The 21,471-nt window shown below is 35.5% G+C and overlaps 1 protein-coding gene across 1 annotated transcript in view; it reads left to right on the forward strand.

Moving 5' to 3' along the window:
* The window catches only part of LOC121421906, a 142,507-nt gene that overhangs the window by 75,947 nt on the left and 45,089 nt on the right, over positions 1 to 21,471 (forward strand). The window contains 12 exon segments of the mRNA XM_041616707.1: positions 801 to 929; positions 1,923 to 2,030; positions 2,603 to 2,727; positions 2,879 to 3,032; positions 3,891 to 3,923; positions 4,518 to 4,678; positions 13,398 to 13,565; positions 14,174 to 14,321; positions 14,982 to 15,142; positions 15,671 to 15,811; positions 17,084 to 17,228; positions 21,069 to 21,185. Of these exon segments, the coding sequence (XP_041472641.1) occupies positions 801 to 929; positions 1,923 to 2,030; positions 2,603 to 2,727; positions 2,879 to 3,032; positions 3,891 to 3,923; positions 4,518 to 4,678; positions 13,398 to 13,565; positions 14,174 to 14,321; positions 14,982 to 15,142; positions 15,671 to 15,811; positions 17,084 to 17,228; positions 21,069 to 21,185 (1,590 nt within the window).

Below are 21,471 nucleotides of genomic sequence, written 5' to 3' on the forward strand. Positions count from 1 at the left end.
GCTGGGGAGCATTCCTTGCATTCATCGCAGCCTCGATTATGGCGGTGGCAAATTCACACATACAATATCTTTCGCATATACCCATTTAGCACCTGGGTCGAGAGTGGCAAAGTGTGGATTAACGCCTTGCCAAAGGACGCTAGACCGCGGTGGGATTCGAACACACGACCCTCTGTTTACAAGGCCAGAGTCAGAACCACTACACCACGGCTCTTCATGATCATGATTGTCATCATGGTCATGATCATGGTCATGATCATGGTGGAAGCGCCGTGGTGTAGCGGTTCTGACTCTCGCCTTGTAATCAGAGGGTCGTGTGTTCGAATCCCACCATGGCCTAGCGCCCTTTGGCAAGGAGTCAATCCACACTTTGCCACTCTCACCCAGGTGCTAATTGGGTACCGGTAGGAAACAACCGTCATTGTGGTTGGTTTGGCAATTAAGTTTGTGCCTAACAGGCTGCTTGGAATGCTATGAATCCAGCGACCGGGTAATAATAATTGTGAAGCGCTTTGAACAGTTGTAGATTGATAAAGCGCTATATAAATGCCAATTATTATTATGGTGATGATGAAGACGTGATTGTAGTTATGATGATGTTGGTGATGATGGTGATGATGATGATAATGATGATAGTGAAAATGACCGTGGTGGTGGTGTTGGTGATACTTGTGATGATTATGATGAGGATGATAATAATGATGTTGATTTTTGTTTTGTAAGACGGGGATCATAGTTAAGTTGGTAGTATTGATGGATGGTCAAGTATAACTTACAATATTATGTCCATTCTGCTGCAGAGCATGCAGGATGTTACAACAATGAAACCAACGGATCGGACTACATGGGCATAGCGAGATTCACAGAAAGTGGATACAGCTGTTTGACTTGGTCAGACGTAGACCATGGATTCAACGAGACAGAAATAGGTAAGACCAAGTCAGATCTCTGTAGTGAGTTGATAAGTACCAGCAACACATGCAAGCACACACACTAACTCCATAACACACACATGCATCCCACATCCGCACACACCTCCCACTATCACAATCTTTACACACACACACACACACGCACCCACAGTGGCGTACCTAGGATTTTCCACAGGGCGGGGGGGGGGGGGTGGGCAAAACCGTACGGCAAAAAAAATTGACAAGCAAAAAAAGGGTCTTCAACCTCAATTAAAGGATATTGTACCAGAAAAAAGTGACAAGCAAAAAAAAGGTTCTTCAAGCTCGTCAGGGGGGGGGGGGCAGGGATACGTCCTTTGCATGGGTTGTGACTCATCAGGGGGACAGACTGCCCCCCCCCGTAGGTACGCGAGTGAATACACACACCACACGTACACACACACAGCATTGTGTATTTTGATTAGCACACATCGTTGGCCTTGCGAGGATATCATTTCATTTTTGTCATAAAATAACGAGGCTAACACCGTCTCTTGTCCTACTAACGAAAATATCTTGAAAGTATAAGGTACATGTAAGTAACGGTGTGTGTTTGTGTGTGGGGTGTGTGTGTGTGGGTGTGTGTGCACGTGATTGTGTGTGTGTGTGTTATAGTAATTGTCTAGTATATACTGGTGTGTATTTCATAAAGCTGTTCGTAAGATAAGAGCGACTTTAAGAACGACTGGTGATCACGGCTGGTGATCTTTTGGGGGTAAATGGTACACCATTGGCGATGCTTTAGCGCGCAAGAAATTTTTTTCGGGCCAACAGGTTCTCGGATGTGCGCGCTCACTCGGCTTGGGCGTACGTACGGAATAGTACGATACGGCGGAGAATATGATTTAATTGAAATCGTCTAGAACTAGACTAGGTTCACCAGTTTTATGAAACGGCCCGCTGATTTGATCGCTTATTGCAGTAAATCAATTGAACGTACCATCTTCTTTTGTATTGTCTTTTTTTCTCAAGAATTAAAGGAGAATTTTTGTCGAAATCCCGACGGAAGTGAGAGACCTTGGTGTTTCTACGCTGACCAGAACGACAGCGTTGGAAGGGACTACTGCCCAGTGCCTGCATGTAAGTTATATGGCTTTTATCAATCGAATTCCTTTTATGAACTATGATTGTTAACGCTATTATTATCTTCATTATTATTATTGCTATTGTTATCAGCATATTACTTTCATCATTATCATCAGTGTTATTATTATTATCATGATTATTACAATCTTAATGCATTATTGTTATTAATGATATCATTATAATTATTATTATTATTATTAGTGGTAGTAGTAGTATTAGTTATAGTTGTAGTAGTATATAGACTACCTAAATAAGGTCTTAACATTCTTAACAATAAATATTGATTAGTCTCAATATAGCATATTTTGAGCAGTTGCAATTACATTCTCATCATTATTGTCGTTTACTTTTATGATCTGTATGCTGTCATGCTAATTGCTATTGTAATAACTAATACCATTATTATTCGGCCTACTATTTTTGTCTAATTATCATAAATTTTAACCATCATTAGTCTGACTATTACTTTCGTCATCATCATCATTATCACCAGCATCATGATTAGGTCTATTAGTATACTTATCATCCTTTTTTTTCATTCCGCAATGTCATTCTCTATTACGAAGGTGCAACGAATGTCCTATCTGACTTTACAAGAATACCAGATACCTATCCTCTGAATCCCTGGACAATGACGTCATACCATAACCTCGGCCTTCTCGTCCCGGATGTAGAGGAGCAATGTGCGCAGGTACGTGCTTGAGTTATTTAAATCCATTTCTGGGCTTGCAAAATCAAAATCTTAGGAGTTACAATTTAGTGTTGTAAATAATTATAATTGCGAATGATATTTTCTTTAGGCCCCGATGACATCTATCAGTTTATATTCGTTTTTTTTTAAGATGTGTGTCGAAGAAGAAAACTTTGAATGTCGCAGTTTCTTTGTTGGACCAAGTGGCTTTTGTCTTGTTTTCGGAGCGGGCGCCATTCATGATGGAGAGCAGATAGAACATTTGAAAGATTCTGGCGGTGATCTCTTCTACCGAAAATCTACTCGTAAGCATTATTTTCTTTTAAAGATTTCAGGATCGTAGCAGAAACAAACGCGGCTGCGAAGTTAAAGGACAAGTCCACCCCAACAACAATTTGATTTGAATAGAATACGCTGCAAAACTCCGATGTTGATTTAACACCAGCCCGGAATCTATATCATGTCCACACCAGTTAAAGTATTGAAACAACAAACCGATATTGTTTTAATACTAATTGGTGTTGTACAAACACCTATCTGGTGTTAGACCAAAACGAAACTGGTATTGTTTAACACTTCTCTGTTGTGGACATATATAGATTCTGGCCTGGTGTTAAATCAACACCAGAGTTTTTGTAGTGTAATGTAAATAATGAAAATGTCATTAGAAACATAGATATGCTAAATGTGATACAAATCATGGGAGTAATAACAATGTGTTTGCAGTATAATATGATAATTCTATAATCCATTGAAATGAGGTGATATTACTCCTTCTCCTTTATGACAGAGCATCATCATCAAAATCCAAAACCTACAAATTATTCGAGGAAGACGTTGCATCAATTTGAATGTGTTGATTTATGAATGCACTGCATGGAGACTGGATGGAAGCACGATCAGGTTCCTTGTTTTTACCATAGACATTTGCATTATACACCTTGAAAGAAAAGAAGAGTCGACTGTCAAAGATTAAAGTTTATTGTTTAAAAAATGTGCAGGTCCTTCAGAAAAGTTTGGAAAGCGAACTTCATTGCCTTTTCCCCTTACTGCAGTATGCACAGTTTTCATCATTGTCAGTATTAGTGAAACGTATCTGAATACAATCTCCATTATCTTTTTTTTCATTCATATGATTTTTTTCTTCTCTTTACATGTACTAGGATGTAATGAAGTAATTCCACACAAATATCCAGGTAACTTATTATTATTATTGTCAAAAATATTTTTAAATGAACATTTTAAAATTGTCCAGATTGCCGATGTAATTATGCAAGAATTAATTATTTTTTTCTTCGATAACTATCTATCATTGATCTGACCCGTAGCCTTGTAGGACAGGAATCCTCCTGACACCATTTTGCTTTTCGTTTGATTATTCGTGTCAATGAGAAAAAGAAAATAACAGAAAATCAGTTTTGCATTTGTGAACCAAACTAGATATCTGCATGTAGGCATACATAAGAATTAGTTCTGTAATGGGGATGTTTTACCAAGATTTAAAGTTACCTTCATCGAAAAATTGACCTAGATCTAAGGTCGAAAGTCGAATCGTTTGCTCTTGATGATTAGAAGTGTCATTGCCTAATGTAGATTCAACCATTATGCGCTAAGATATTGACAAATAATGTAGACTCGCTCCTATCGTGCTTGAGAACGGAAAATGGACGAATCAGACTCAATGCTATGTTAAACATTCACATACAATCATGTTTGTGGCCCTACAAAACCGCACTGTGGAATCCTGCCTGTACTTACTCAGTCATGCTCTTAAATCTTGCCTTCAACAGACCACTGTATGTTGCCTCTCGGTCTAGAAGGTAAATGGATCGAGGATGGACAGATCAGTGTTACCAGTGCCATAGATGAAGATCACGGGGCCAGCAACGCCAGACTAAATAGTCCTCATTCATGGATACCAGACACAACCGATTATCAACCAGCAATTACTGTAAGTTTATCTAGAAAAAAATGTTAGTATGTACGTGGGTTCGAATCTTAACCACGGCGTGTTTTCCTTCAGCAAGAAATTTATCCTCATTGTGCTGCACTCAGCCCAGGTGAGGTAAATGTGGGTACCCGGCAGGAATAATTCCTTGAATGTACCAAGCGCCTCTAGCAGCTGTAGCTCAAGGCGGGGTAATATATAGAGCGCCATTGAGTAAGAAACTAGATAAATTGGCACCTCAAATGCTATATTATTATTACTGTTCTTTTTCTTCTTATTATTGTCGTTGTTGTTATTATTATTGCAATCGAGTACAAATGGAAATTGAATTCGTTCGTACAAAACAATTTAGAATATTACATGATACAAACAAAAGATTACACGATACATATATTTAACATTATACAAATCAACAAACAAAGATAAGAGAAGTTAAGATAACGGCAGGAAGGGGGGTGTAACATAATTTCTAGTATGTTTATTAAATACACAGATTGAAACTGGAACGAAAGAATTTACAAAGCGTGATGTTCTGCCGGGAAGGGATCTCAGACGCTTGCCTGACTTGATCAAATTTTAATATTTATGAAGGCCATGGTTTTCATTAATTATGATCTCTTTGGCTTCTCAAGGAATCTACCTTCATTCTCGTCTACAAAGCACCCTTTTTCTTTTGTTATTTAAGAGGCTTGCTTTTCAACTCTTTTTAGTTTTTGTATGTCCTCTTTCCTACTTGCATGTATCCAAACAATTGAATTAAAGAGAAGTGCACTTTCCACTATTGCTTTATAAAAGACCTGCAATATCCTCTCTTGAACATGCGCGGTCCTAAGCTTTCGAAGGAAGAACATTCGCCTTCGAGCTTTTGAAAGTGTGATCTTGGCTTGGGGTATCCAATTAAGTTTATCGTCAATGGTCCTAGATACTTAAAACTATCTACTACTTCAATGGTAACAGCGTCTAATACAATTGAATCTGGTTGTGGGTGAGCAATTCTAAGATAAAAAATAGGTTCTTTACATTTAGATGGATATGGGTTTATGAAGAGGTGGTTGTTTTTGCACCACCTTGAGAAGCGTTCAATACTTCTATGATAACTATCATCACCAGTTTCACTTTTCATCAGGCCTAGGATTACTGTGTCATCAGCATATTTTAGTATATTTAGGATTATAATGAAGATGGTGGGGCTGAAAATGACCATGATGATGTGATGAGGATGATGACGATGGAAGCGATAGCGACGATAATAGGCGTATTATATTCATTCATAATCTTACAAAGTTTAATCGATATTAGGCCTACACCGTTTTATTAATGACTTTCTGCGATCACTAAGGCCAATAAAGGGCGGCAGATCCAGTGCATCAGTTTCATCAATGTTTACATTTTTTTACCCGTGAGTAATGAGATATATATGAAATATATGTATATAAGTCACCTTTCAAAGAAATCAATGCGCTGAAGATGGAGGAAGCGCACTGTAAAAGACGCATCTAAAGACGCGTTGCCATGACTGCAAGATGACAATGGCGAATCTCCGGCTCCAAAACAAGAAAATTTGAATAGGGCCTCACCGCCAACAGTCCAAGTTTAGCAGTAAAAAGGTACCTGAGTAAAATAGAAAAGTCTGCTTCCTCATATGGAATAAAGTAATCACAAAAGGTTTAGTAAATGCCATGGAAATAAAGTCGTAGAATTTTAAAAGGAGCATAGCTCTCAAAAATTAATGAATGCATTTACCTTTTATTTTTGAGAGCTATGCTCCTTTTAAAATCTACGATTTTATTTCCACGGCATTCACTAAACCTTTTGTCATTACTTCATTCCATATGCCGAAGCAGACTATTTTTATTTCATACATAGATATATATATGAAATAGAAATAGTATGCTATCAGGAAAATCTGAATAGGGCCTCACCGCCAACAGTCCAAGTTAGCAGTAAAAAGAGGTACCAGAGTAAAATAGAAATAGTCTGCTTCGACATATGGAATAAAGTAATCACAAAAGGTTTAGTAAATGCCATGGAAATAAAGTCGTAGGTTTTAAAAGGAGCATAGCTCTCAAAAATGAATGAATGCATTTAACTTTCATTTTTGATAGCTATGCTCCTTTTAAAAAGTACGACTGTATTTCCACGGCATTTACTAAATCTTTTGTCATTACTTTATTCAATTCAATTCAAATCTATTTCCACAATTAAAAATATACGTATATACAAATCATTGACATTAAAAGATATATTACACGTGGAGGGGTCAAAGAAAGCATAACTGCTTGTATAAATTGGCCCCTAAAGTATAGAATAAATCATATTAATACATGTAAAGTAAACAAACAATATAATCATAACATAATTACAAATAAGTCTAAGAGAAGGGAGGGGGGGGGGGGTGAAAACAAATCATTACAATAAATGGAAAGCCGTGTTAAAAAGTGTTTTGTTTTGAAGACATGCACGTTTAAATTGATTTAAAGATTTTGATAATTTAACAGAATTCGGTAATGAGTTCCAAAAGAGTGGTCCAAAATAAAAAAACAGATCGTCTAGTTAAAGCTATGCGTGGCAAAGGAGGGTGATAACTGTTACAATTTCTAGTTTGATATGAGTGATATAAATTATTCATTTTAAAATAATCTTGAAGAGACTTAGATAACATATGGTTGTGGCATTGGTACATGAATAAACAGGTCTGTAATGATATGATATTCTGAATCGGTAAGATATTGTTTCGTTGGAAAAGAGGTGCACTTTCAGAGAGGTAATTGGAATGAGCTATTAGACGGATTGCTCGTTTTTGTAAAGTAAAAATTTTCTGTATATTTCTTTTAGTTGTAAATCCCCATGCAATCACTCCATAGTTAATGGTAGATGTGATAAAAGCATGATATAAAATTTTTAAAACATGAACTTGGCAAAAAATTAAGTTCAGCTATTACCCCAATCTTTTAGCAATCTTATTACAGACCTGTTTAATATGAAAGTTCCAAGATAAATTGTCATCCAAATAAATACCTAAAAATTTTACATTGTGAAGTTAGTAATTTCAGAGCTATTATAGTATAATTTTAAGTTGTCTATCTTATGGCTACATGTGCTAAACAACATATAATTGGTTTTTGAAGTATTCACAATTAGATTATTGACTGACATCCACTCATTGATCTTTTTAAGCTGTAAATTCATATCTCTGAACAGAATATCAATATTACTACCAGACATAGAGACACACGTGTCATCAGCAAATAACACAAAATTTAGCATATATGAACATTGGGGTAAATCATTTATAACAGAAAAAGGAGTGGGCCGAGGACTGAAACCTCGGGCACTCCATATCTCACTGTCCTGGAGCTTGACTCACATTTGTTAAATATGATAATTTGTTCTCGATCGGTTAAATAATCTGTGATTCATTTGAGTGGCAAGCCCCTTATTCCATGGTAATCTAGTTTTTTTAACAGAATAGAGTGGTCAATAAGATCAAAGGCTTTAGAGAGATCAATAAATATTGCTAGAGTATGTTCTTTGTTATTAATAGAGTTGTGTATCTTATGTGTAAGCTCCAAGACAGCTGAAGATGTGGAGTGCCCCTTCCTGAATCCATACTGGTTGTTAAATATTATATCATTTTCATCAATAAAACTAATAATCCTGTTATACACACATCTCTCAAGTATTTTAGCAAATATATTTAGTACAGATATTGGACGATAATTATTGTTCATATTTTCTCGACTTCCACTTTTGTGTATAGGAGTGACCTTAGCAATCTTCAAATATTTGGGAACAGTACCTGTTGATATGCTTAAATTAAAATATTACATAATGGAATGCATATCAATGAGATACTCTAACAACTGAATCCATACCAGGACTAGAGTCGTTTGGCATATCTTTCACAATTTCATAAATTTCTTTGCATGTTATTGGTTTAAAAACATAGATTTCAGGTTACGTTGTGGAATGTAATCCTGAAATGAAGGTACAGATGACGAGTTAATAGCAGTATGTTGATTTATCAATTTTTCACCAATAGTTACGAAATGATTATTAAATGCATTCGCAATAAGTGAATTGTCAGACAATGTTTGACCATCAGGAGTAATAATTGAGTCAATAGGTTTAGAATTAAGTTTCTTACCAATTATATTATTTATTAATTTCCATGTAGAATGGATGTTATCTTTGACCTGTTTGAATTCTTGTGTGTAATAATTAGATTTGACTTTACGCAGCTGATAAGTCACAAAATTTCTATATTTTTTTATATTTAATTTCATTTAAATTTGTTGGATTTCTGATATTTTTCTTGTATAGATTATTCTTTTTAATACATAATTTTCTAAGTTCCCTAGTCATCCATGGTTTTTATTCCTTTTCTTTATGGAATAGCTTCTTATGGGGAAGCGGTCATTGTAATGACGTAAAAATATACCTAAAAAATGATTGTATTTTGTTTCAACATTGTTACTTGAACTAACATCATATTGAGAGTTAGACAACTTGAAAAAGAAGTTCTGTAACAATGAGTCATCAAAGCTTCTATTAGTGTAATGAGTATCAGCAGGTTTGTCATTATAATAGGAGATTGAAGGTAACAAAAGAAATACTGGAAGATGATCACTTACATCTGCCACTAAAATTCCAGAATTAATGAAATCAGTAGAAAATATTATCAAGTAGGGTGGCTGAAGAATTAGTGATTCTGGTGGGTTTGAAAATGGTTGCACGTAAAGAAAAAGTAAGCATCAGATTCATAAAATCTTCAATACTGTTGGAGTTATTATTAATCAAATTCAAATTAAAATCTCCCATTATAAAACAAGAGTTAGAGCTAACATTCGATTTGTTCAAAATATTAGATAATTCAGCTTGAAATTCCTTTATTGATTGTCCTGGAGGGCGGTATGTTACACCAATGATCTTGTGTTTATGTTTGCATAGTATTTCTACAAATAAAGTTTCTATGATTTTTTAAAACATGTCAGATCATTTCGCATTTTAAAACGTAGAGACTTATGAATATATAATGCAGTTCCGCCACCTCGTCCATAATCACGTGGATTGTTTATGAATTCATAATCAGGAATGTTGTAAAGTTTAGTTGCTGAAGAATTGGTAAGCCATGTTCCAGTGAGACCAATGATTTTGAATTTATTATTTATATTATCAAGAAAAATGTCAAAATGATCAAAATTTTTTGAATGCTTCTACAGTTGAAATGAACGATTGAGAAACTACTCGATAAAGAATCTGCATCATATTGTTTATTAAATTCATATACAGAATAGTAAGTGTGTTCGGAAGTTCCAGAACTATTCTCAATGAGAGACTGAAATGAATTACTGCTTTCCACATTGTGAACTGAGGAACTGTCATTATTATCTAGGAAAAAATTGCTCATGACATGATCGGAAATTGTGTTGAACAAACATTGCCGATGCAGTTAATACAGTCAAAACAAAAATTATCATGTTTGTAACACTCATCCAGCATTAAAAGATGTTGGATACTGGCTCAGTATAAATACATGGCTTTCACTGGACAGTATGTATGGGCAATTTGTAGAGAAAAGAAAATAATTGTTGTAAACAACAATATGTATGTAGTAAAATTAAAAAGTTGACATGGTACGCAAAACTACGCAGAGAAAAAGCAAAACAAACAAAACTTACTAACAATGCTCGATAACGATAAAAATAAGGAATTATAACAAATTAAAAAACAGGTTTAAAAAATTGGTGTGTATGATGTGTAATGTTAGGAGTAGTTTAGGTGTTTTTATATTTAATGTTTGTTTTATTTATACATAGTTTAAAATACTAAAAAATATGAACAATAATCACAATGACACTGTCAACTGGCAGTGCAATATAAAAAGTTTACTGTCACATATATGTATATTGTGTAATGAATATTTTGTTGATCAGTTTTACTTATGTATCAATGTGTAGTTTATACTTTTATGTATATCATTTTTAATATTAATGTACTAATGTACATTTTGTAACGTTGTAAATTCGAGTAAAGTTGCATAATTGTAAAGTTTCGATTAGGAGGCTTACAAATTAATAGTTTATTTTCTTGTTGTTGTATGCAAAATATTCAAGATGTATTTTTATGTAAGTAGACCGAAGCTACATGTAGGAACACCTTAGTGACAGTGTCAATAGCAGTATAGAACAAAATTGGATTTGCTGCCACATTCTTGTAAGTACTCTATCATTTATGTAAATATTTGTTCAATATTGATGTGTACATATAAAGAAGTTAAAAAAGAAAAAAAAATAGCTTAAGAAGTTTCTAAGACTTAAGAATGCGCAGTTACTTCATTATGCTTTTTCTTTTTCTTTTCTTTTCATTGTTAGTTTCTTAGTCCTGTATTTTTGGGTTTAATTTTATGTAGAAATGTTTAGATGTATGTGTATGTATGTGCCTAAGCAAGGAATAATTGAGCGACAATCTTATAACAATAAAGAACAAGATTTGTTGCTTTTACCCAGTACTACCTCCATACATGTATACAGGTTGATATGACATATTTTCACAAGAGTTGATTATGTGTTGGAGTTTACATGAAAATAAGAATCATAACTACATGTATATTTGTATGCACATTTGTTAACAGCGTATTCATTGTGGCAGTCTGCCAATAATACAGAAAAGATATGTATAATTGCTTTACATGAGTAGTCAGATAAGTATAAGAGTTGAAATGTGTACAATAGAGAAATGTACTTCTCAACTCATGCCAAAACTGTTCCTACTAGAATGTCTTCAAACTTTCAGAATAAAAGCACTTAAATATGCATAGAAGAAAAATTAAACATTGAGGCAGTATCTGCTTGTACCGACAAAAATGTAGTCGCTAAAAACTATATCATCAGCTGTTCAGTACTTTCTAGGTATGAAAATATGTAATTCCAAGCACTTTGGCACTTTGTCAATGCATGTAAGTTTTTGGATCACTTGGGCAGTCAGGAAGGTTGTGATAGTGACACTGGCCATAAAAAATAGTTCATTATCATGTTTTCGTCAACGGTCGGTTTTTTTAGGTCTTCATCGTTCGCAATTAGTTTTTTTTTAATGACTTGACACCTGATGACATTAAGGAAACAATGATTCGACCTTCAGATGACCATGCTGAATTCACTGAGGGAATTTTCCGAGCTTTATTCAAAAGTATCTGTTTCTTCATCGTGAGGTCTTCTACGATTGAAATCCCAGAACCCTTTAATTTTCTTCTGTTAAGGAGAATTTCACGCCTCTTTCGATGGGATGATAGCTTAACAATGATGCCGCGCGGGCGTCTATCAGGTCCAGATTCGTCTTCAGCGGAGCTCCCTATATAGCTGAATGGGAATGGTTGATACTTGGTTGGTTGATTCTTCCGACCCGATGTGATCGCTCGATGTCTTTTTTTTTTGGCTTCAAATGAGATCCCCAGATTCCTAGAAACTATGTCTGCAACTAATGAATCAGTGTTCTCACCAGTTTTTTCAGCAATGCCGAATATTCTGATATTGCAACCCCGAGAATATTGTTCCAGCTTGTCGATGGCGAACTGAAGACCACGGAATTCTTCTTCTCGACATTTCATGGAATGCTTGAGATTGTTGATTTCCTGATCTTTTATTTCAAGTTTGTTCTGGAGATCAAATATGTCTACCTGCATGATCTCTAGTCTACCTAACACTTCATCCATTTTTTTATCAATGGCATTGCTAATTGCATTGTTAAGAAGTTCGATAAATTCAGTGTTCTTCAAAAGATCCTTAATAACTTGGCACGTTAACCCCGCTGTTTGCCGTGTTGAGTTTGCCTTGATTGGTGAATGAAATATTTCACTCGCATAGAACGTGTAGAAAGTTAACTTTAGTCTTTATATTTATGTACCGGTAGTCGAGTCGGACATACGGTACTAGATTTAGATCTAACAAAGTTAGACATTTGACTAGTCGACTCAGCTCAGGCCCCAGTCTCATGTGACAAAACACCAAAAATCATGACAAGTCTTTGATATAATAGGTAGGATGTAGCAGCGGCAGACACGTTACAGCCGTTTAAACTCAAGTCTTAGCTCCGGTAACAAATGTTTAGTACTCTCGCACGCTTTGCAGCTAGTAGTGGGCACGAGTATTAACAATAACAGTTCGGTCACCGTGAAAGTACAGCACGGTTTACAGTTAGTGGGACCAGAGCAAAAGAATCCGAATCATGAGAGGGATAATACAGCGAAACTTGCCTGTAATTTTATGCAGCCCAAAATTACTCCATACATACTGGAATGTCCATATGATCAATGCATGTTAAAGCATCCTTTCAGAGAAAAATAAACGCATTCTGTCAGTGTCTCGTCAGAATTCCAGAAGCAGACTATTGTTATTTAATACATATATGAAATAGTATGCTATCAGCATTTCTGGTAAAAATTGGTGCACTTGTTTGATATATATATATATATATATATATATATATATATATATATATATATATATATATATATATATATATATATATATATATATATATATATATATATATTAAACAAGTGCACCCATTTTTACCAGGAATGATTTCCAATTATTTGAATATAGGATGAAAGAGCTGTGTCCAGTTATAGATCACTTGGCCTGCACTTCCATATTTATGACCAAACCCAGCAGAGAAATGCTTTCTCAATATATCATTGTTCATCATTTTTTCTTTACATCAGATAACTTTCTACGAGAGAACGATAGTCTCTGGAATTGTCCTCCAGACCGGAAGTCACATTGGACACAGTGAAAACCTAGTGTCCAACTTTACAATTGACTTCGACCCTCGTCCAGATTATGCGAGTGATCCTCAAATACCGTACGCGGGTGAAGATACTTATCCTAAGGTAATGTAATAATGATAGTTATCATTGGCATAGGTCATATATAGTAACTGCACAAAATATACGCCAGTTAGCAAATGACTGTGACTATTACTGATCGTTTAATATGTAATATTCATGTAAATATTGGAGGAAAGGGAGGAACGAACAAAGGTATTATGGACAAAAACAAGAACAAATGAAAGATACCTTTTGATTACCATCCAGGAAGAAACACTGTCTGCTATAGTATATACTTACTGCGTAGATCATAGATCGTATGTCCAGCGTTATTGACTATCAAAGGAAAACGATTGAGTTGAGTTACTGTTGCAGGTGAAATAAATGACAATGTCGCTAAAGTGTCGCCGTTAGCGGCGCTTTGTATCCTATGGAAAAAATGTTGTATAAATGCAATTATTATCATTGTTATTAAGATTATTATCATCTTTATTACTATTACTATTTTTATTATTATCATTATTATTTCAAGGATTATTGATACCAATGTCATTCAGACAAATGATAGACTAAGTTACACTCGATTTTTACATACATGTACCGAATTTAAGGTGGTTACAATACTTCTGGCCCAACTTTTTACTTCATAATATCGTGATTTTTCCCCCAAGGTATTACCAGGGATGTTTTACAGTGACTGTCCTCAGCCTGTGTTCCTGGACCCACCGGTCTGGACGTACGGCCTTCGAATAAAACCTCTGTCTAACTCCACCGAGCCATTCAGTCTCAGAATAGAAATACTTGGATGCCAGGATAATGGTAGGTTCACCGTCATGTTACCACATCATTTAAGAAAATACAGAATTTTTAAAAAATGGAAATATTGTTATTTACCATTCATATTACAGACAATAACGGTCCTATATTTTACCGCTTATGACGTTGCAGTTAGGATTAGTAACTGTAGAAACTGAATACACTTATTTTTAAAGAATCATCATATATTTGGTATATTCATTAACTCATTCAGTCTACGCCTATTTATTTATTTTTGTTGATTGATTAGGTTTCAGTTTTATTAGGGATAAACTTTATTCACCGAAATATGTTTACGATTGTTTCAAACAATAGGAACTGACATATAATATCATATCCATTAAGTCGGGGTCACGTCATTTAGTAATATCATATTATGTGAGGGGGCGTCGTGGTCTATTCGTTAAGACTCTCGTCTTTTAATTCCCTGCCATTGCGTGTTTTCTTCAGCAAAAAAGTTACCCACATTGTGCTGCACTCACCCAGGTGCGGTAAATGGTACCGGCAGGAAGTAATTCCTCAAAAAATCTGTGAGCGCCGGAATAGGTAGACTATCTTAGCCGGGGTGATATATGAGCGCCTTGAGCACCTAGCAAGGTGGATACGTGGGCTATACAAATCCTATATTATTATCATCATATTGTCTAATTTGCATTTTCATAGATTGCGATAGCGAATTTGGATTTATGCGAGGGGAGGTCGATGGAGTACAGGTGCTCGATTTAGATGATACTGGGGACTCAGAGTTTCGACTGGCCGCATTACGAGCCTTTGAATACCAAGGTCCCGGATGGATCCCCGGGTCACCCGAAGCCTGGGTGCAAGTAAGTAAGAATAAGGTATTTTCAATTGACACGTTCACTAGTTAACAGTGTGATCAAGTCAGTGTATTAAAATAATGTGATTGTGTGACACTGAGCATGCGCAAACACATCGTCGTCATCATCATCACCATCATGATCATAATTATCATCACCATTATCATCACCATCATCATCATGATTATCATCATCGTCATAACCATCATCGCTATCATGCCTATTATCACCATCATTGTCATCATCATCACGACCACCACCACCACCATTTTATCATTATCGTCATCACCATCATCAGCATCATCAGCACCACCATCAACACCATCAGTATCACCATCATCATCATCGTTATCATCTTCATTGCCATCATCATCATCATCCCCACCACCATTTATCATTATCACCATCATCACTATCATCAGCACCACCATCATTGTCATCATCATCGTCATCTTAATCATCCTTTTCGATATCACTGTCATAACTTTCATGGCCTTTGTACCCATCATGTAATTACGTTTCTATACCTGATAGATGGCCGTCACTGAGCCGTTTCAACTGTCCGCCATGATTTTTCGAAAGTGCGTTAACCCCGACTCCAGGACTGATGCATTTCGCCTCTGGTTCAGCACAAATGAGACGATCGAAGCAGGTCACCTAAACTTGACAGAGACCGTGAGTTAAAGAGATAATTATATATACATGCAGGGCATATATATATATGTATATATATATATGTGTGTGTATGTTGATGAAAGACATTGGCCGTTTTCTGAACTGGTTTTTAGACCATGTTCTAAATCCGTGATTAAAATACGGAAAGTAAGTGGATAGAATATCAAAGAATGTCAAATAATTCAAAACTTATATTACACAATGAAGATAAATGTGTAAGAGAAGAGTGTAATATACTGCTAGTCATACATGTCATAGTTACACCACTAACTTTAAATGATTTGAAGAACACCTTTGTGAGTATATTAGTGAACCAAACCTTAAAGAAATAGAGAGGTCTGTTTAGCTCCCTGCAAAGAAAAGTGCCGCATATTGTATTCGTAGCGTGCTTACGGAGTGAAATGCGATGGCGTAATGAGCCAGCAATTTGGAGATGGGTAGATATGGTGCATTAGGAAAAATTTTTTGAAAAGTTGCGAGTGAGCAAGCAAAAAGTTCTGACATTTTTATCACAAATGTCCAATTTCTTGATAGATTTTGGCATAATTTTATTTAGGGAATAGGGCCTAATACCATATTTTACCATTCTCTCTTTCCTTTCCTTTTCTCTTTTTTTGTCCTTGGTCGTAAAAGCCCCCCCCCCTCCATATGGCACCGGTGAAATGAAATATAGTTCACACTATTGATACTCAAAATGTAGCAGTGTGAAGACAATTGCACAGACTGTAGACACCTGTACATCGCGAAATTTCACATTGTGTTCACATAGTCAACTATATGAAAATGTGATTCGCACTGTTAAAATGCTCAGATCTAACAGTCTGAAGATGAACACACTGTGAACTCACTGTACACACACCTTGAATACAATGTGAGACACTGCGCCCTTTCCAGCAAGGAATTAGTCAAGCACCAATTATTTGTGCGCGTGCCGAGCAATTAAGGGGTACGATTAAGTGGGCGAGTTGCGCGAATGTGGATGTGTAATTCGGTTTTACATAATTGTTTCATACATAAGTGATTTATTACAATGAACATGAACATATCAAAACGTGACTTGGGTTTCGAACCTCAGACCTATAGGCTATATGAATTCGTAATTAAGTTACATAATCAGATAACAGTCTCATACTGCCACTATTAACTCCTGGAATTTCAGCTTGACACCTTTATCTGCCTCTATAACAAAACATATACCAATAGGTAACGGTCATTTTATTTTGATGATCATTTAAGTCTTTGAATGGCTTTCTATAACATTTCTTTTGACAGTTTTATGTCGACTATCAAAACACCAGTCTTGCAAGGGTTGATTTTCCTGAGCCCTTCGAGTTGCTGGAGCTGGTGCGCTTTTACCCCGTGAATACATCTTCAGTTACCTGTGTAAGGCTCGAGCTTGTTGGGTGCAACTTTTCAAGTAAGTAAAAATTACTCCAAACTCCGATTTTCTCTTTGTCATGGGAAATTACAAATGGAATTGGTTTCATTTAAATAAACTCACAGTATTAAAGCCACTTTTCATAGATCTTTGTCAAATTCGTAACATATTGTTCTTTACGTTAACATAAACTTTTTAATTGTGTTTATTTCAGTGTTGTAGTGCCTTGATGCTCGGCCTTGGCCTTAAGGCGCCTTAAGGCCTATTTTTTCAAAGCCTTGGCCTTGAACATTCAAGCCTTGGCCTTGAGAGGGCCTTGGCCTTGGCCTTGAGGATTTTGAGCCTTGAAATTTCAAGGCATTTTCAAGGCATTTTCAAGGCTTTTTCAAGGCATTTTGTATTTTGTACTTTCATTTGTTTTATAAAAGTAATTATAAATGTTTCAATTGTTCTGCATATCTAATGACTCTAAATACTACCAGTCAGCAGAAGCAGTAAGTGTACTTAGCAGTGCCATCAATTGCAATTATCATCACATAATTATGTAACAAAGAGAAGTGATGAAAATTAATATTATTTATTGGTAATATGATGTAATCATGACTAATAAGGATAATGACAATATCAATAATAATGATAATAATTATGATAAGGATTATGATAAGGATTATAGTCAGTGGCGTAACTACAGGGGAGGGGGGCATGGGGGCACGTGCCCCCCCAATCGGCTGACTAAAAAAAGGAGGAAAAGAGGGAGAAAGGAAGAGAAACGTAGTGGGAAAGAAGACATTAATGTTCATTATAATGTTATAATTATGTTATGTTACATTACATAAGAAACATTTTTTCATATAAATGAAACATAATTGGCTCAGGGCATATATGTCTTCATTGTTCCTGGTTCTCCCATTATCTGTTTACCGAGATATATAATCCTGTTATACTAAAACCTCCCGTTTCCAAGTCAATATACACCAAACTACCAAATATATTTCCTCGCACTTCGAGTTATTCTTTTACATTTACAATAGTATGCTTCTTTTTCATGAATACTTTAAGTGATTGTCCCATTTTAAGGTCTTAATATAAAACATTTCCTGTCCGTGCTTACGTTCGCAGTAGTGGATTGGTGAAAGATGTTTGCTCTCCATCAATTCCTAGAATGAGTCCTTAAAATGTCCCTTTTTCTGTTTTCTGATTTGAATATCAAAAATTTTCAGCTCGCGCTTCGCGCTCGCATAATTTGGTTAGTGAACTACATAAGGTCTTCTTGAATTCCTACAAACAAGCCTTAAAATGCCCCTCTTCAGGTCTGAATTTCCTAAATTTTCAGCTCGTGCTTCGCGCTCGCATAATTTGATTAGTGAGATGGGTATGTTAATCATGATTACAAGTAATGTAATTCTAACAAAATCAGCAAGCGCTTATTGGCACTCCCATTAAATGACCGGTGGGATGTGTATAATCTTAATAGATAAGAGATTCCTAAAATATAGTCCTTAAAATCTTCCTGTTTGGGGTCAATATTTACAAAAATTTCAGTTCGCGCTTCGCGCTCGCATTATTTAGCGAGACAGGTACGTATCATAATTACAAAAGATTGATTGTAATGTCCCTTTTTAGGTTTGAATATCAAAAATTTTAAGCTCGCGCTTCGCGCTCGCATTATTTGACTAGTGAGATACATGTCCGTTTATTGGCACTGTCCTTATAAAAATATCTCTATTAGGTCAGTATACCTGGCAACTGGGCGCGCTTCGCGAGCTCACTAGGCAGTTCCAAGTTTTTGCTCGTGCCCCCCAATGCCGTGACCCACGTTACGCCACTGATTATAGTGATTTTATGACAGGAATAATTCTGACAGATCTGACTGCAATTTTGACAACAATTTTCATACTTTAAAAATAGCTTACTCTAAAGAATGATAACAAGGTTGATTTCTATTCCATTAGGTTTTCCTTGTATTATTTTCTTTGACCAACGAGAATGTTTTAAGTCTTAATGATATTCTGGAAAGATTCGGTAAACTTGAACACAAACTTCAATTTCGTCATTTCCAAATGGGCTATGGCATCAATGGCATGATGAGCCAAAAAAAATTTGAGGGACCAAGTATGGCATACAGAGCAAAATTTTAGGTTTCAAAATCAACAAATTTTTGGATTGTGCTTGCATAAATTATTGTTAAGTAAGGTTCGCATTCAATTTACACAAAAAAATGCTTAGAATGTCTACATGTAGTTATTAGGTCGGAATATTACAAATTTTTGAGCTCGCGCTTTGCGCTCGCATTATTTGATTGGTGAGTTATGTATCCTATCTATGAGTCACTAAATGCAGTCCAGAACAGCTTCCTTTTGTGGTCAGTAAAAATTTCAGCTCGTGTTTGTGCTCGCGTTAATTTGTTTAGTAAGATGCACACCTTTTTCATGATTACAAAAACAGCTCGAAATATTTAAATTTCATTTCTTATTACATCTTATTACAACATCTCGCAAGGATGCCCTTTTAACAGTGATTAGCACCATAATTGACCCAAAATCGAGTTTTACAACTTCAAAATTGATCTTTTTTTAAAACCACTTTCTCGCTATGCTTTCTATAGCGGGAAATTAAAGCCTAAATCAAAATATCTGTCTTATCAATTAGAAATCACTTAAAAAGCTTTGCTGAACTGCACCAAAATTCTCATTTTGACTTTGTAAATGCATTTTTGGCTTTGACCTCCCCCCCAAAAAAAAATACATTCTGCTTCCCCTGTACCAGGTAGAGGAGAAAGACATATGTTGAGAATGGGCATGCGAGGATCAGATCACCTTGGTAATAATAATTATTGCAATGTGAATCGCATGATCTATTATGAAATTATTTTCGTTTTTATATGTACAAGGTTCAAAAATTTTGCTCGCTCACACCTTTTATACATTTGGTCATGCGTGTCATGTATGCCGCCTAAGCATTGTTGTCTATTTTTTCCCCATATATTGTACAATTGAAATGCCTTGGCCTTGGCCTTGAGGTTTTCAGGCCTTGGCCTTGGGTTTCCATGCCTTGGCCTCAGCCTTGGTTATTGAAGCCTTGGCCTTGGGTATTAAAGCCTTGGCCTTGGCCTTGGCCTTGGAGGTTTGAGCCTTGACTACAATTCTGTGTTTATTTCTTCTGTCATTGTTCTTGTTGTTGTTATTATTAGATAATAGCTAGGTAACAGCTTGTTTATTATTAACTTATTATGTTATATTAATAACTTGTTATATTGTTGTTGATTTATGTTCTGTTTTATATATGTATTTGATTTTACTATTGTATGTTTGAGCTGGATCCCTTATAAGAACATGTAGCCTGTGGCTGAAGAAAAAAAAAATAAATAAACAATATATCCACTCTGTCGACCGATTTCTTAACTGATAACCCACTGCATCCAGTGCAAATAATCCAAACAAATCAACTCTAAATCGGAATCCAACAAACATTGGTGTTTCATAGGCAAAAGTCAGTCATGTTTGTTCACTAGTAATAAGCACCACTATTAACGAGAACCATTTTTGCTAGGACCTTACTCATGATTTGAGAAACGGTAATTTAAAAAAATATACATACAGTTTGAGAATGGTTCACCTTTCAGTGGCATAATGGATAAAGCAAATTGAGGGGCACAACACGTCTTATATTGCAAACTTTTCGTAGATGTTTCAAGTTTTAAGCGGGCAAAGCGAGTGAACATATATTAAGAAGTTTAACGATTGAAATTATTATCAATTATGATAGATCTCAACATAATGTTCAGAAAATGTATATCTTGTCGGTAAAAGCCTCCCCGCACCTATATCATGTCATTGTCGCTATTTATAATAAAAATTTGGGGTCCGTTTTTTATCACAGGTTGCAATAAACGGCTTGGAATGGAGTCCAGAGAAATACAGAGAAGTCAACTTACGTGTAAAGGATGTAATGAAACAACTATTAATCAATCCCGTCTTCATCACTTTGACCCCAAAGGTATACAAATACATATTCAATTCGGTTCCATTTGTTATTTCGATTCGCCTTTCTAAAACGCTGCACCAACTCTGTGAATTTATCTCTCATTGACTTAACGAAATATGATCTAACTCGATCGATTCAAAGTTGAAAAAAGCACACATTTTATGAATTCTTGATCAAGTCAAGTTTTAAGTTTAAAGAGGATCTTTGTAGTGATTATTTAACTTTCACTCAATGATTTTACTTTTTCTCCACGATTTGGCACACACAGAGTCCTTGGTCTTTTTTTTAATTATAATAA

Source organism: Lytechinus variegatus, chromosome 9 (genome assembly GCF_018143015.1).
Source record: "Lytechinus variegatus isolate NC3 chromosome 9, Lvar_3.0, whole genome shotgun sequence".
NCBI lineage: Eukaryota > Metazoa > Echinodermata > Echinoidea > Temnopleuroida > Toxopneustidae > Lytechinus > Lytechinus variegatus.